We start from the raw sequence: 13,840 nt of genomic DNA on the forward strand, positions 1-13,840 counted from the left end.
CAGAACCCTGGTAAGAGTTGGTGGTTGCTTTTTGCTGAAGCTAACTATCAGCCTGTCATCTTGTCTGAGCTCCCACCATTAAGACATTTATCCCTTGGGTTACCAAGCCTTTTTGCGACCTATAATTTCTGATGTCTTCCTCTTTGGTTGCAAAAGTGACAAAGGTGTGGGGGAAGGGAGGAAGAAGTGGGGTGGGAAAATCAGCTCTCTTTTCACTTCCCTTATCCTCATTGCACTCTTCTGTGAGCCAGCATGTCATAGCTAGTCTCAGCCTACTAATGTCACAGGGGAGCAGGGGAGCTTTCTCAGGTTCGGGTATAAGACTCTGTGTGGACTGGTTGGCAGAGCAATGTGGGGGGAAGCCAATGGCCATCCACACAGCCTGAAGTGCGTGGCTTGGCCGCACAACCTCACTCACTGTGGTGCTTCTAAGAAATGCAGATGTGATCACACCAAAGCCGTATTTTCTGTAATTGTCCAGTCCATATTATTTCTTCTTATATAGCCGAGTAGATTCTTGACCTAGAGAGTCCCAAATCTGTACAAGCGAGAAATTACCTCCTGAGGATTAGAGCAACCACCTCATAAGGGATCTCAAACCTCACCAGGCAGAGAGGCTTGAGTGAAGAGATGGGGCTGTTAGTGGCTGGGGAGACAGGAGCATCAGGCCCGAGGCAGCTCCAGGCCACTGGCTGTGACTCTTGTCTACCCCTATCAGCTGCTGTACTCACTCTGAAATAACACCACCCATTCACCCCGACACAGAGGTTGGCCAGGCCTAGGGCCTCCCTCCCTCCTCTCATCAAACCAGGGCCACAGCTGGGGAGGAGCTATTCTGAGGGAAGGCAGGGTCTAGGAGGAAGGAGATGAAGAAACACATGGGCATATTTTTCTGAGTCGTTTCCTTTTTCATTCCCATCACTACTGAACTGGAACAGAGCAATCTTCTACACAGACAGCTACTTACTAAAAGATGGCCCTGGCATCTGTGGTCCACATCAGCCTAATAGGAACCCTGCTGGTTGACATGCCCTGTTGCAGAAGGAAGACTAAGGAGGTGTCTGAGCAGGAGGATGTGGGCACTAGAGAAAGGGCAGAGGGGTTCAGAAGCTGAAAGGGGCTGGGAGCTCACTCCTCAGGTTCCTCCTCCTGTCTTCCAACCTTTACACCTGATGGCCCAATGCCCAGGGACTTCACCAGTCCCCCTAGATGGCCAGAAGTGGAGAGGAGGAAAACAGGACCACAGGGATGGATCCCAGGGTGACCTTTAGAACTGGAAGCCACTGTTGCAAACAGCGTTGAGGACTTTGCCTCTAATAAACCTAAAAAAGTGAGTGCAGCAAGGGCCTCATCAGCCTCTGTTGCCATGTTTACTTTGAGATCATGGTCAAATGCAGCCAGCATGCACAGAGGGAAGAGGACAGGGGCTTGTGAGGGGTGGGCACAGCCTCGATGCACGCTCTACGGTCGGTATTTGCACAGGAAATGCTGCTGCTTGCTGCAATCATTGCTCTCCCAAGTTAAAAAATCTGTAAGAGAATAAACAGATGAAAAGAACAAAGAAAAAAGAAAATAAACACGTTCTAACCCATCCGGCTCTGTACTGCACTTCCCTGTGTTACTTGAGTGCTTTGCTTGGAACCCCGGGAAGGCACTGCCATGGTTAATCTCATGTGTCCACTGGGCTGGGATGTGCGCCCAGGTGTTTCATGTGAGGGAATTTTTTTATTTAGCTGTGATTAGTATTTAAATTAGTAGACTCTGAGTAGAGCAGATTACCCTCCATAATGTGCATAATCATCCAGTGAAAAGATGGAGTTTCCCCAAAAAGCAAGGAATTCTGCGTCCAGGGTGCCCCCCGGCCCCGGACTGTGACATCAGCTCTGCCAGGCTGACAATCACATGAGCCAGTTCCTTAAAAGAAATCCATCTCTCTAGGGGCATGTGGGTGGCTCAGTCAGCTAAGTGTCTGCCTTTGGCCTAGGTCATGGTCCTGAGATCCTGCGATCAAGCTCCGCATTGGGTTCCCCACTCAGAGGGCAGTCTGCTTCTCCTTCTGCTCCTGATCTCTCTCCTCTCTCAAATAAATAAATAAATAAAAACTTTAAAAAATAAATAAAATACAATTTAATAAAAGTGTTCCTCAGTCAATTCTCCATGTGCCTTGGAGCTTCTCTCCTAACACTCTTAGCAGCTACAATGTCCACTTTTGCTTGGTTAACTCCAGTGATGGGGTTCTCACTACTTCCCGGAGGTAGCCCATTCTATTTTTGAATAGTGTTAATTGTTCACAATTTTCTCCCTTAATTTAGACAGATATACACATTTTGTTAGCTTCTACCTATTGATCTTGGTTGTGTCCCTTCTATCTGGACTGTCTTACGCCTTTCACAGCAGCGGTTGGGGTCTCTGCAAGTCTGGGAGAAGCCCTTCCTTCATCTGCGAGGAGACCTTCTCCTCGTGAAGGGTCGGGACCTGGCCTCAGAGTTTGTACCTTACCCACCATTCATCCTTTGCTGTTGGAAAGTCTTCTTGCTCTTTTTTGTGCATATAAACTTTATTCCTTAGAGGGAAGCCCCCCTGCCTCACGTCCCTGAGTCCTCAGTCCAGGTCTTTCCCAGACCCATTTCCTGCCCAGGAGCGGTGCCCTGGTGACACCATGATGGCCCTTTTAAACCCAATGTCTTTGGCATCAAGTAGCCCCTTTATCTTTGATATTCTGTTTCCTTGTTTTATAAGGGAAATGTTCCACATCATTATCCGCCGTGGTTCTCAAATGTGAGGATTTTATGGGTTATGTAGCATCGTCTGGAGACAGTTTTGGTCAAAACGACCTGGGGTGGTGGTGGATCTACTGACATCAGGGTATCCTGAACCTACGATGACAGGACAGTCTCCACAACAAAGAATTATCCAGCCCCAAATGTCATTGGTACAAAGGTCGGAGACTAACTTATTAGCATAAAAAGCCCAGAATGAAAGCAGACAAGAGAAACCAGGAGACTCACGTGATCATGTGCAGCCTGCAGCTGAGGGTCTGGGCCCTGCATTTTGGGGACAAAATCCAGGGGAACAAAGAAGAGGGAAGAATGCAGGCAAAGACGAGGTCCTGTGCCTCCCAGGGACCCCTGAGTATCAAGAAGTCCGAAAGGAGTCCTGCATGCTTGCTCCCGGTAGTCGGGGTTTCCCAAAATGTGGCATCTTTCCCCTTCATGGTATGAATATAATAGGATTTTAAAATAAGCCTATTTCAGAAAAAAAGTGCATGGATGTAAAGAACCTATTAAGTAAACAGATGAACCACTGGGCCATTGATACGGCTGAGATTGTAAAGTGGTCACAGATGACTGAAGGTCGGTACACCATGTCTGTGGCAAGACCACCGTCCTATAGAAAACAGAGTTGTTGGTGTGGATGGGCGATGAGGAGCGGACGGTCCATATTTGCTCTTACAGGTAAAGGGCAGGGCTATGATTTAGGAAAAGGCAAGGGACAGCACGTGAGGACTTACTGTTCCTGGCGCTTATGTCCGCACAGTACATGTTCTTGCCCATGGACTCACCAGACCATCTTTTATATAAATAAAAGGCCCCATCGATCCACTGCCACTTCTGCCTCTGCAAGTGACCAGAGATGGAAGATAGTCAGCCAACAGGCCTCCTGCTCACGGGCTCATAGCCAGAGGCTCCTCTCCAGCCCTCTGAATACTTGTAAAAATTTGTCATTGCAAAAATAGGGGAAGCACAGAAATGTGCACGGAATGAAAAATAGAAAACTCATCCCATTTAATCAGTGAGAGAAAAACATTACTAATATTTTGCCATATTTACTTCTGGTATAAATGTTTTTCTCAACCACAACAGTTTTATGTGCTAAAATATGAGCTTTAAGATACCTCTTCAACTGTGCATCTTGCTTCCTAAACATTTTGAAGTGGGAATGGTGTACTATAATTCTATTGATGATGATTATATTGTTTCTAATTTACAATTATTATAAAGAACACTGCCATGAACAACTTTGTTCTGAAGCTGTTTCTGTACTTAAACATATTTTCTTAGGTAGAAACCCAGAGGTAGAATGTTTGGGTCAAAGGGCATGAATATGTTGAGGGTACTGACATGCATTTCTCCAAACTACTTTCCAAACACTTTCCAGTTGTATGAATTTAAGTCTCCATCTACTGGAAAATTTCTTTATAGCCTTAAAAATATTATTCACTGAGGGGCTCCTGGTTGGCTCAGCGGGGAGCCTGCTTCTTCCCCTTCCTCTCCATCTGCCCCTCTCCCTCCCCCTGCTTCTGCTCTTGCATGTTCACACATTCTCTGTCTCTCTCTCTCTCTCACTTGCTCTCTCTCTTTCAAATAAATAAATACATCTTAAAAAATTATTCATTAAGACAAAGCAAAAGCTTGATAATCTTACAAATCAAATTATATTGCTATTTTAATGTGCATTTCTTTGATAACTAGAGACATTGCACAAATTTTTCAGGATTTTATTAGCCATTTACTTTCTTCAGTTATGAATACAGAAAATTAAATCCTCTTCTATGACTTAAACTAAAAGATCAACTTCTCTTTAAAAATAGCATAGTGGTAAGAGTTATGGGCATCATTTTTTGACATTATATCAAAATCCACGGGCGCCTGGGTGACTCAGTGGTTGAGCCTCTGCCTTTGACTCAGGTCATGATTCCAGGGTCCTGGGATTGAGTCCCATATCAGGCTCCCAGGAGGGAGCCTGCTTCTCCTTCTGCCTAGGTCTCTGCCTCTCTCTCTGTGTCTCTCATGAATAAATAAATAAAAACTTAAAAAAAAAAAAAAAAGAAAATTAAATCCATCCAGCTTTCCCAAGGGGGCATCTGTGAACCAACTCTGAAGTTACCTTTTGTGGGTCATGCAGGCCTATCCACACAGGCTGGTTTCTTTGGAAGCCAGTTATGTACTTTGCTACCATGTTGGCTTCCTTTATATTCTGGAGAGATGCCAGGTGGGCTCCGTTTCCATACAACTGACACTCGAGCTGTGGGCAAGAAGTTGTGCTAATCAACTCTTGAGGTTTAAAAGCATTGTCCTCATCCCAGAACCCTGGTGCACCAAGCAGCATGGAGTGTGCAGCCCCATCTCCTCCAGAACTTGAAATCTAAACCCCATAACACTTCCTGTCTCCATAGGAGAAAATACAACTGTCACAAGTGTGAGGTTTCAGAGGAAGAGGCAGCCCGAGGCAACGTTGTGAGCTTTAGGGTCAGTGGAAGTGCCTGGGCTCCTCCTGTTCTTGCGTCATGTTACCTCAACAAGTCATATGACCTCTCTGAACTTTCCTTACCTGCTACACAAGGGAATTTGTGAGGATATAATTGCTATAATTACATATTATAATTCTGCATCGCAAAAAATCTAAGAAATCACTCATTATAAAATGTGCCTTTTTGTTCATGTCCCACCAGGAAAGAAAGAAAAAAACACTGCCACTGTATCTAAATAAGGGAACATCTGATTTTGGAGGTGTTCAAATGTGAACAGGATGTGGATAGGATAGGGTAGTGTTCTTCATGGAGCACCTTCAGTATGATGAGCATCTCACACATGCTCTCTCACTGAATCCTCACCCAGTCTTAACAAATAGGAGCCACCTTTAGTTTATGGTGGAGAAACGCATGATCAGAAAATGGTGTTAGACTTAATTGCCTAAGAATAGAGCCCAGGTCTGCATAACCCCCAAGTTCCATGTCTGTTTTTATTTTAAATTATTCTGGCCCCTATATTGCACAAGAATAACACATGGTAAAGTGTAAACAAATGCTCTGTACTTTATTTTGTACCAAATATGAGGAGTGTGAATTGTCTAAAAATGAGTGATGCCTCTTTCAGGAGAGAGGAGACTCTTCAAATGTTGGTTTAGAATTGAAGATCTTGTGTTAGCTACTTTTTCATTCTAGATGAATGTGCCTATCTGTTTGCTTTTCCTCAGCAGTAGCCACAGGACTTAACCTATTTGGATTTTTGAGTATCTTCATCCCAGTAAAGGTAGACCAGGGACTGGTGTGGAAGCACATAACTATCTGTTCTGTTGCAACTTTAAAAACTTTCAGCTCCAAAATTTCTTAAAGTTGCTTCTCAAGAATTGAGGAAAAGCTGATTGCTCTCCATCAGCTTGCTTTCTATCAGTGAATAGTGTCTGGGAAACTCCTTCATTTAGTTCTCTCTCTCTCTCTCTCTCTCTGTCTCTCTCTCATCCACATCATCCCAGGAAGCATTGGATTAGGGCTGACTTCTCTGAGTTTGCTTCACTGCTTACTCTGGGTGTAATCTTGGGAACGTCACTTATGCTTACACTGCCCTGAAATTTTCTGTTTCAACATCACAATTTTGCACTAATCCTGCACTTTCTAAGGCCACAGAAGACTTTGTATCCTCAATAGCTGTAACTTGGTAAGTGCTCCATCATTGCTGAGTTATTTGTATACAGAGTTCTGAGGCCATTCTGGGTGCAGATCACACCACATATCCCTATGAGGTGCCCCCAATCAGTCACATCAGTTAAACCACTGCAACCCAGAGAAAGAACAGCATGGGCTCCCCACAATCCTCTGAGGTGGAGCGCCTACTTGAGTATCTTCAGTGAAATAAAACCAGTATATTGTTGGGTGGTGTAGACAGTGAAGCCTTCTATTTGTTTAGATTGCTTCACTTTCTATTAGGTGGTTCTGAAGACCATGTCCCAGGCCTGGTAAATCTGGTACAGCAATTCAATGTTTCTTTCTATAAGGTCTTTATCTTCTTATTCTCCTTATCTTTGTGTATTTCTGTCCTCACTGACAGTAATCTCCAACAGCAATGGCTGTTTTTGTTTATTCTTACTTCTTCATGGACCACCTAGGGTCTGGGCATATAGCACATAGTCCATCAATGCTTTTAGAACTGAATGAATTGAAACATACAACTGCCTTCTTCCATCTCAGCAGCCTTAGAATGCCAAAGAATAACCCTTAGTTCTGAGTTACATGAGACCTGCAGCTCTGCGTGGCATCTTGCTTTAGAGATCCCTGTCTAAGCATGGGGCCAGATTTCTTACCTCAGCCTCAGACCAGTTCCTCAGCTTCCGGAAGTATCCATAGCAATTAGACTTGTAATAAAACCATCCAGGAGCACAGCTGGGTCTCATGATGATGTCTGCACAGACACCAAAGGCAATCACAATCATGATGGCAAAAACAATCAATTACCGCACTAGCCGGTGTACAGAATGATGGGGAGGCTGGGTGCCCTGAGGAAGGACCCTGCTATGTTGCCAAATCTTTATACTGTTAATCTTACTCCCAGCCTTCTCCAAAGGGAACTATGGCCTTTAGAAGGATAACTGTGCATTGGAGAAAAGGATACAATGAGATCTTTGGGGGATTACTGAACACTGATTCTGAACTGACACTAATTCCAGGATACTCAAAAAGTCACTGTAGTCTGCCAGAGGAGAGGCTCATGGAGGTCAGGTGACCACAGAGTTTTAGCTAGGACCATTTCATGGGGTCCTTGGGACCCCAAGGCCATCCTGTGATTATCTCCCCAGTTATGGAATGCAGAATTGGAACAGACATACTCAGTGACTGGAAAAATCCCCACATTGGTCCTAAGGTCAAACAGCCATAATGAAGGCAGCACAAGAGTGGATGAGTGGGGGGATCCCTGGGTGGCGCAGCGGTTTGGTGCCTGCCTTTGGCCCAGGGCGCAATCCTGGAGACCCGGGATCGAATCCCACATCGGGCTCCCGGTGCATGGAGCCTGCTTCTCCCACTGCCTGTGTCTCTGCCTCTCTCTCTCTTTCTCTCTCTCTCTCTGTGACTATCATAAATAAATAAAAATTAAAAAAAAAAGAGTGGATGAGTGGCATAGATTGGTAGTTGTAGGCATTACAAGAAAGGAGTGCTGGCTTTGGCTAGGGGGACACAGGACAGGTTAGATGGCAACTTGGATGGAGCTTGAGGATGGGTGAGCTGAGCTGTAAGTCAGTAGCAAGGGTACATGTGAGGCAAAGGGGGGTGTGAGCAGACGAATGGGGGCAGAAATGTGTAAGCTGTGCACAGCAAGAGCAAGCATTTAATTTTGTCTTAAGTATAGGGAATATTTCGGGCAAGTCTGGTGGAAAGGAAATGAAGAATCAAGACCTGAAGCCAAGGAATCTGTGACAGAGTGAGGCACAAGTTCTTTGTGCTAGTGGATTAGTGAGTGGGCTATGATACCATATCTGAAGGTTTAAAAAACAAGAAGGTGGCTGAAAATGCAGAGGGCCTAGATGTTAAAGGGAATGCCAAGCTGGCAAGTTTGGGCTTTGTGATCATGTGGCTGTGCTCCAATGCTAGAGATGAGTGCAAGGCTCTTTCTATTCCTAGTGGATGTCCACAGACTGTTATTGTCACAAAGCAAGCATTTCCTCACTCCCCTCTCAAGTGACACTACTGTTATTTTCCCTGTTCTATTTCATCCCTTGCCTATAAATCTCTAGGGATTTCCTATGCTTTCACATAATCTCCCTACTCTGGCTAGCATGTGAGGGCTTTCATGACCTGGTCCCACAGCCCTAACCAGTTGGATCTTCCTATGCTGCAACCCCAGAAAGTCTCTACAGCTGAGGGGACGATCTGTGGAAGACTAATGGAGTGACTGGTAGGAATGTCCTGGCTCTACTTCACTCCCCAGGTTTAGCTTGGATGAATTTCAAGCCCCTGCAGGGAAGCCAGAACCAGAACAACAGGGAACTAACTATCTGGCTAGTTGGCTCCACAGGAGGGCTTGAAGGCTGCCTCCCATAGTCTTTCACACTCTAGCATGGTTCAGAGAAAGTGGCTGAATTCCCCAGGACCGGGCACCCATAGGATTGAGAGAACTGGTGGCTGCTGGTTGGCATGGTGTGGAGGGCAGAGAGCCTTAGAACACAAGGACACATCCAGGGTAGGCTAAGAAAAGAACCACAGATGTGAGTCACGGACATGAATACGATGCCCAAAGAACACTACTTCTCTCCCTATGTCCCTCCAATGGATCTCCCCATGGCCAAAGTATTCCTCAGTGGGAAGAATGTCAGGTTATATACATGCTCAGGCATGGTTTCCTTCACGGGGCCACATGGGACTATGAAAGGCACCCTGGACTAGGCACCAGAACATCACATAATCTTACTGTGTGATCTTGGGCAAGTCCCCACCTCCTCTGGGTCTGATTTTCTTCAGAACAAAAGCATTATACCAGATGTACCCAAATCTCATTTTCCATTTCAGATATTCTATGATACTTATTCTTAATTCATGTGTACAGTCTTCTTGGCTTTATTTCCTAGAAGATCTTAGGTTATTGATTCTCAGTTTGTTGACTCAAGTACTTTGTACTTGATGCTGGGTCTACATGTATGCAGGAGTCATCTCTCCCATGAGGCTGTAAGTCCTTTGCAAACCAGAATTCCCAGCATATTCAAATGGAAAAACAATGTGTAAACATTGGGTAGCTCTAATTAGATCTCTCACTTATTGACCACTAAGCATCAGGTGCTTTAAATACATTATTTCCACCCTTTACAAGAAACTTGTAAAATAATTATTATAACTGACATTTCGTTGATAATTTAACTATGGCTTACAATTATACAAGGCTAGAATTTGATTCTATAGTCCTTGCAATTTTTACCATGTGACATGGTCTTTCATTCCTGTCTGATATCCACTGCCTGCAGCACCTAAACATTTTTTTTTTGGCGAAAGGAGGGCTATGTGAGTTTGCTGCATGAACACTGGCTCTAGGCTCAGTTCCAGCTGAGTGACTGATACTCACTACCCAGGACGTCAGTGCTGGCTATGCAGCTCAGCAGTAGGAGCAGCCACATGCTTTTGGGAGCCATCGTCCTCTTCCCTGGACAGCAGAAATGCTTCAGAAACCTCTACTATAGGGGTCTCAGATATCTGTGAGTTTTTCCCTTGAAGTTCTTGGATTCACCTGGATCTGCAATCTGAGCACAGTGGGTGAAACGGACCCAGGAATTTAGATGCCAAATCACCTAAGGAGGAAAAAAAAATTTGTTCTGGTTAAACCCAGATTATACAATAAAGGAAGCCTCAGGCTAAATGTAGAGATTAGGAATATTTAATTTATGTCACCTGCAAGGCCTCTGGCCCAGTGCCAGAGACCTAACTGTACTGGGTACTGTAACTGTACTGGGCTGAATAGTTTAAAAGTCTGGATGAAAGCATTTGGTATATTGTGAAGACCTTGCTTCTGCTATTTTCAGGAGAACCAGCAAGCTTTCTCACAGTTGGAGCAGTAATGGACTTTCTATAGAGTCGATTCAATCAAATTAAGTTGGTCCCAGGAGTGAATTTTTCTGTTAGAATAAAAAGTAAATATATGATCCAATACCCACATTTCACAGATTAGAGGACCTGAGGTCTATGGGTATGAAGTGGTTTGGTCATTGTCACATGGCTACAAGTAGATATTAGGGCAACCTTCTGTTCTTTACACTTAGGTGATAACCATCTTTTTTTTTTTTTTAAGAAGATAGCTTTGTTATCTTTCCCCATCACCAGACTGTACATGAATTATTAAAAGATCAGTGAAAAACTGGAAAATAGGAAGTAAATTCAATCTTCCAGAAATAAACAATTTAGTGACTAGCTGATAGACATCTTTCCATGTACATCTGTATATGTGTGCAGGTTTGTGTGTCATTTTATTTATATAAACAGAGTCATAGAGTTCCTTTACTTGGTTTTGTTTCTCAGAAACGGTTGATTGTAATGAATCTTCTTCCCCTCACATAAGTGTTATGCAGTTTTGATTCCCTCTTTAGTATAAGTGCACACACACACAGGGTTGTGACTTCACAGACATGCACAGTCACAATGATAACCTTGGCTAAAATGCCCTCTGAATGGGCTGTTCTATACATTCCAGTAATGGTGCACAGACAGCAATGCCAGTTCCCCAAACTTTGAGGAACACTTAATTTGTCCAGTTTTTTTTCTTGCTAATTTTGGCATAATAAACAAAAATCTCATTGTTTTGTTAGTATTTTTAAAAATATTAGTAATTAAATTACTTAAATTAGTATTTTTTTAAAATGTTCAAAATATATAAAAAGCTGAACAGCTTTTTTTTTTTTTAATTGGAGTTCAATTTGCCAACATATAGCATAACATCCAGGACTCATCCCGTCAAGTGCCCCCCCTCAGTGCCCATCACCCAGTCACCCATCCCCCACCCACCTCCCTTTCTACTACCCCTTGTTTGTTTCCCAGAGTTAGGAGTCTCTCAGGTTCTGTCTCCCTCTCTGATATTTCCCACTCATTTTCTCTCCTTTCCCCTTTATTCCCTTTCACTATTTTTTATATTCCCCAAATGAATGAGACCATATAATGTTTGTCCTTCTCCGACTGACTTACTTCACTCAGCATAACACCCTCCAGTTCCATCCACGTTGAAGCAAATGGTGGGTATATGTCACTGAACAGCTTTTTATATGATGATTGATTAGCTTTTTAAATATCTTTTGTAAATTTTTGGTTTACAGCTTTGTACATTTTTCCTGTTTGATTGCTATTTTTTTCCTCAGGAATTTGTAGGGCCTTTCTTTGTGCATTTATTGCCTTTCATATATTACTAAGAATATTTCCCAGTTTGTATTTCTTCTCATTTATATCTTTTGCCACACTGAAAATTTCAATAATGTCCATATTTGCCTTCTCCTTTATAACATTTGGAATTTATATTAAAAAACAGGCCATTACCATCCACATAAGATTAAAATATCTACCCATATTCTCTTTTATCTTCATTCCTCTGACATTTATTTTAGTGTAAGCATGCCATTGGGTCCAAGGTTTTTTCCCAAATGATTATGAGGATGAGGGATTCCTTGAATCCTGCTTTGAGCATACTTTATGATCCAAAAATCAGAATATACATTCTGTCAAATAATAAATTGCTTAAGGGAAATGATGGAACATAATATTCAAACTTTCCTAGACTATCTGAAGATTCAATCCCTACACAAGTCCATGTGAGCACTCTGACACAGTGTGAATAAAGGAAACCAAATGGTGAAGGTGTGATGACCACCCCTTAACATAATTACATTAACCCTGCATTTCCCTGATGAACCTCCCTTCCGAAAGTGATGGAGGTACTCTCAATGTCCTGCAACCTCCTTAAAACACAAACAGCAAGGACTTCTCTGTCAAACTAACTGTCTGGGGGAAGGGAGGTACGGCATCTTTTGGAATAATCTATAAGTGGATCTTATCACACTGACATTCATTGAATGCTCTCATGCCACCTAATCTAACCCTAACTAAGTTGTATTGTACATATTGCTAACTTATTTTACCCATGAAAATACCACATTCATTGAGATTAAGTAACTCCCAAAGTTTCACAACTACTAGATTTCACAGCCATGATTTAACCTGACACTGACACCAAACATAATGCTCTTTATAAGGAACAAAAGAAATGCATAGTTCAAATTTAAAAACACAGCAGCAAAGAGCATGACTAACATCATTAATTAGACCCAAAGCTTATAATATATCTGGCCCAGTGAAGAGCTAGCAGAGGAAAACTAATGTTCAAAAAAAAAAAAAAAAAAAAGCCTTCTGCCCTCAACTGGGTAGAGAATTACCTGAATGGCCCTCAAGGCTTTGAAGACCCCTGTCTTCTTTGGTGTCCTGAGAGATCCCAGGGAGTTTCCTGAGTTCTTATATCTTCTTGCTTCCAGAATTATATGACCTTTGTTTTAATCATAGAGCAATAATATTGCTTCAAGTAATAATCCATCCATAAAAGTCTTATCTGTAGTCAAAGCTAATGTATGGAGAAGGCTTGAGAATGAATCAAATAGCCAGAAGAACTCCTCCCTGTTTGTAAACAGCCTTTCCTTTCCATCCCATCTTATCAAAACTGACAACATCCTGTCATCTGTGAGAAGCCCATCTTCTCTCACTCTATCTACTTTTTCTTCTGTCAATCTTTTTTATTTCTTTCTACTGTTAATTTCCTTTCTTTCTCCTCCCTTTCTATAAAGATGCCCCACTTCATCTCTGGAGAATCAGGATGTGTCTGTCTATCTTTGTGGAAAAGATTTGCCACCAGGCTGGATGGAAGTTCTGCATCCCTGCCGTGTGCTCCAGGGGTCCAAACAGACTTTCCCCTTTAAGGCACCAATCCTATCCCCCTCAGCATGCACCCCATTCCTCAAATATCTATTTCAGCTTCTACTGTTTGTTCCTCAGGAACAAGGCACTGAAATCTTGTCCTAATGCAGGACAATTATGTCAAAATAGTTCACATTGATATACTGTTTTACCATAGGGTGTTTCTGTGAGATCCTAACAGAACCCCTGGGAGTTATGTAGGACATTTACCCTCATTTCACACTGACGAAACTTAACGTTAAGAGATAGTAGAGCCCCTGCTCAGTCAGGTGTGTGACGCTGGTCAGTGGTGGAGCTGGATAGTGACCTCAGGTCTTCCCTGTTTCCTGAATCACACACTCTTATTAAGAAAATAGCCTATTTAGAAAAGGCAACACAATTTCTTTCTCTAGTGTTGATAGCAAAAAAATTAAACTATGTTGAAAATATCAGCAATTATTCAACCTCAAAAGACTAGAACTTTTTTTTTTTTTTTTTTTTTTAAAGACTAGAACTTTAAGGCTGGGAAGGATAATGGTATTTCTCAAGTCCTGTGCTTCTGCTCTACCATCGATGAACCTGTAGCCCAGAGAAGCACCGTGAGTGATTCAGGACAGAGCTAGTTTGGAGTGAAGCTGGTATCAGAAACTGGGCTTTCTT

The 13,840-nt window shown here is 42.9% G+C and overlaps 1 protein-coding gene across 1 annotated transcript; it reads right to left on the minus strand.

Moving 5' to 3' along the window:
• Positions 1-1,356: 1,356 nt before the first annotated feature.
• On the minus strand, positions 1,357-12,788 carry LOC140601041 (regenerating islet-derived protein 4-like). The gene is made up of 6 exons (XM_072769512.1): positions 12,670-12,788; positions 9,825-10,047; positions 7,081-7,178; positions 4,888-5,025; positions 3,512-3,617; positions 1,357-1,529 (listed from the first exon to the last, which is right to left on the minus strand). The coding sequence occupies exons 2-6, from the start codon at positions 9,889-9,891 to the stop codon at positions 1,462-1,464; spliced, it is 477 nt and encodes a 158-aa protein (XP_072625613.1). The 5' UTR covers positions 9,892-10,047; positions 12,670-12,788; the 3' UTR covers positions 1,357-1,461.
• Positions 12,789-13,840: the final 1,052 nt, after the last annotated feature.

This window comes from Canis lupus, chromosome 12 (assembly GCF_048164855.1).
Source record: "Canis lupus baileyi chromosome 12, mCanLup2.hap1, whole genome shotgun sequence".
In the NCBI taxonomy this organism is placed as follows: Eukaryota; Metazoa; Chordata; class Mammalia; order Carnivora; family Canidae; genus Canis; species Canis lupus.

What these genes read in the sequence shown, in the direction of transcription:
- LOC140601041 (XM_072769512.1), bottom strand. Translation starts at nt 9,891, where the DNA reads ATGGCTCCCAAAAGCATGTGGCTGCTCCTACTGCTGAGCTGCATAGCC. An exon ending in GCCTGCATGACCCACAAAAG is followed by an intron (nt 3,618 to 4,887) that starts GTAACTTCAGAG and finishes GGTCACTTGCAG; the next exon opens with AGGCAGAAGTGGCAGTGGAT. An exon ending in GGACATAAGCGCCAGGAACA is followed by an intron (nt 1,530 to 3,511) that starts GTAAGTCCTCAC and finishes ATTCTCTTACAG; the next exon opens with ATTTTTTAACTTGGGAGAGC.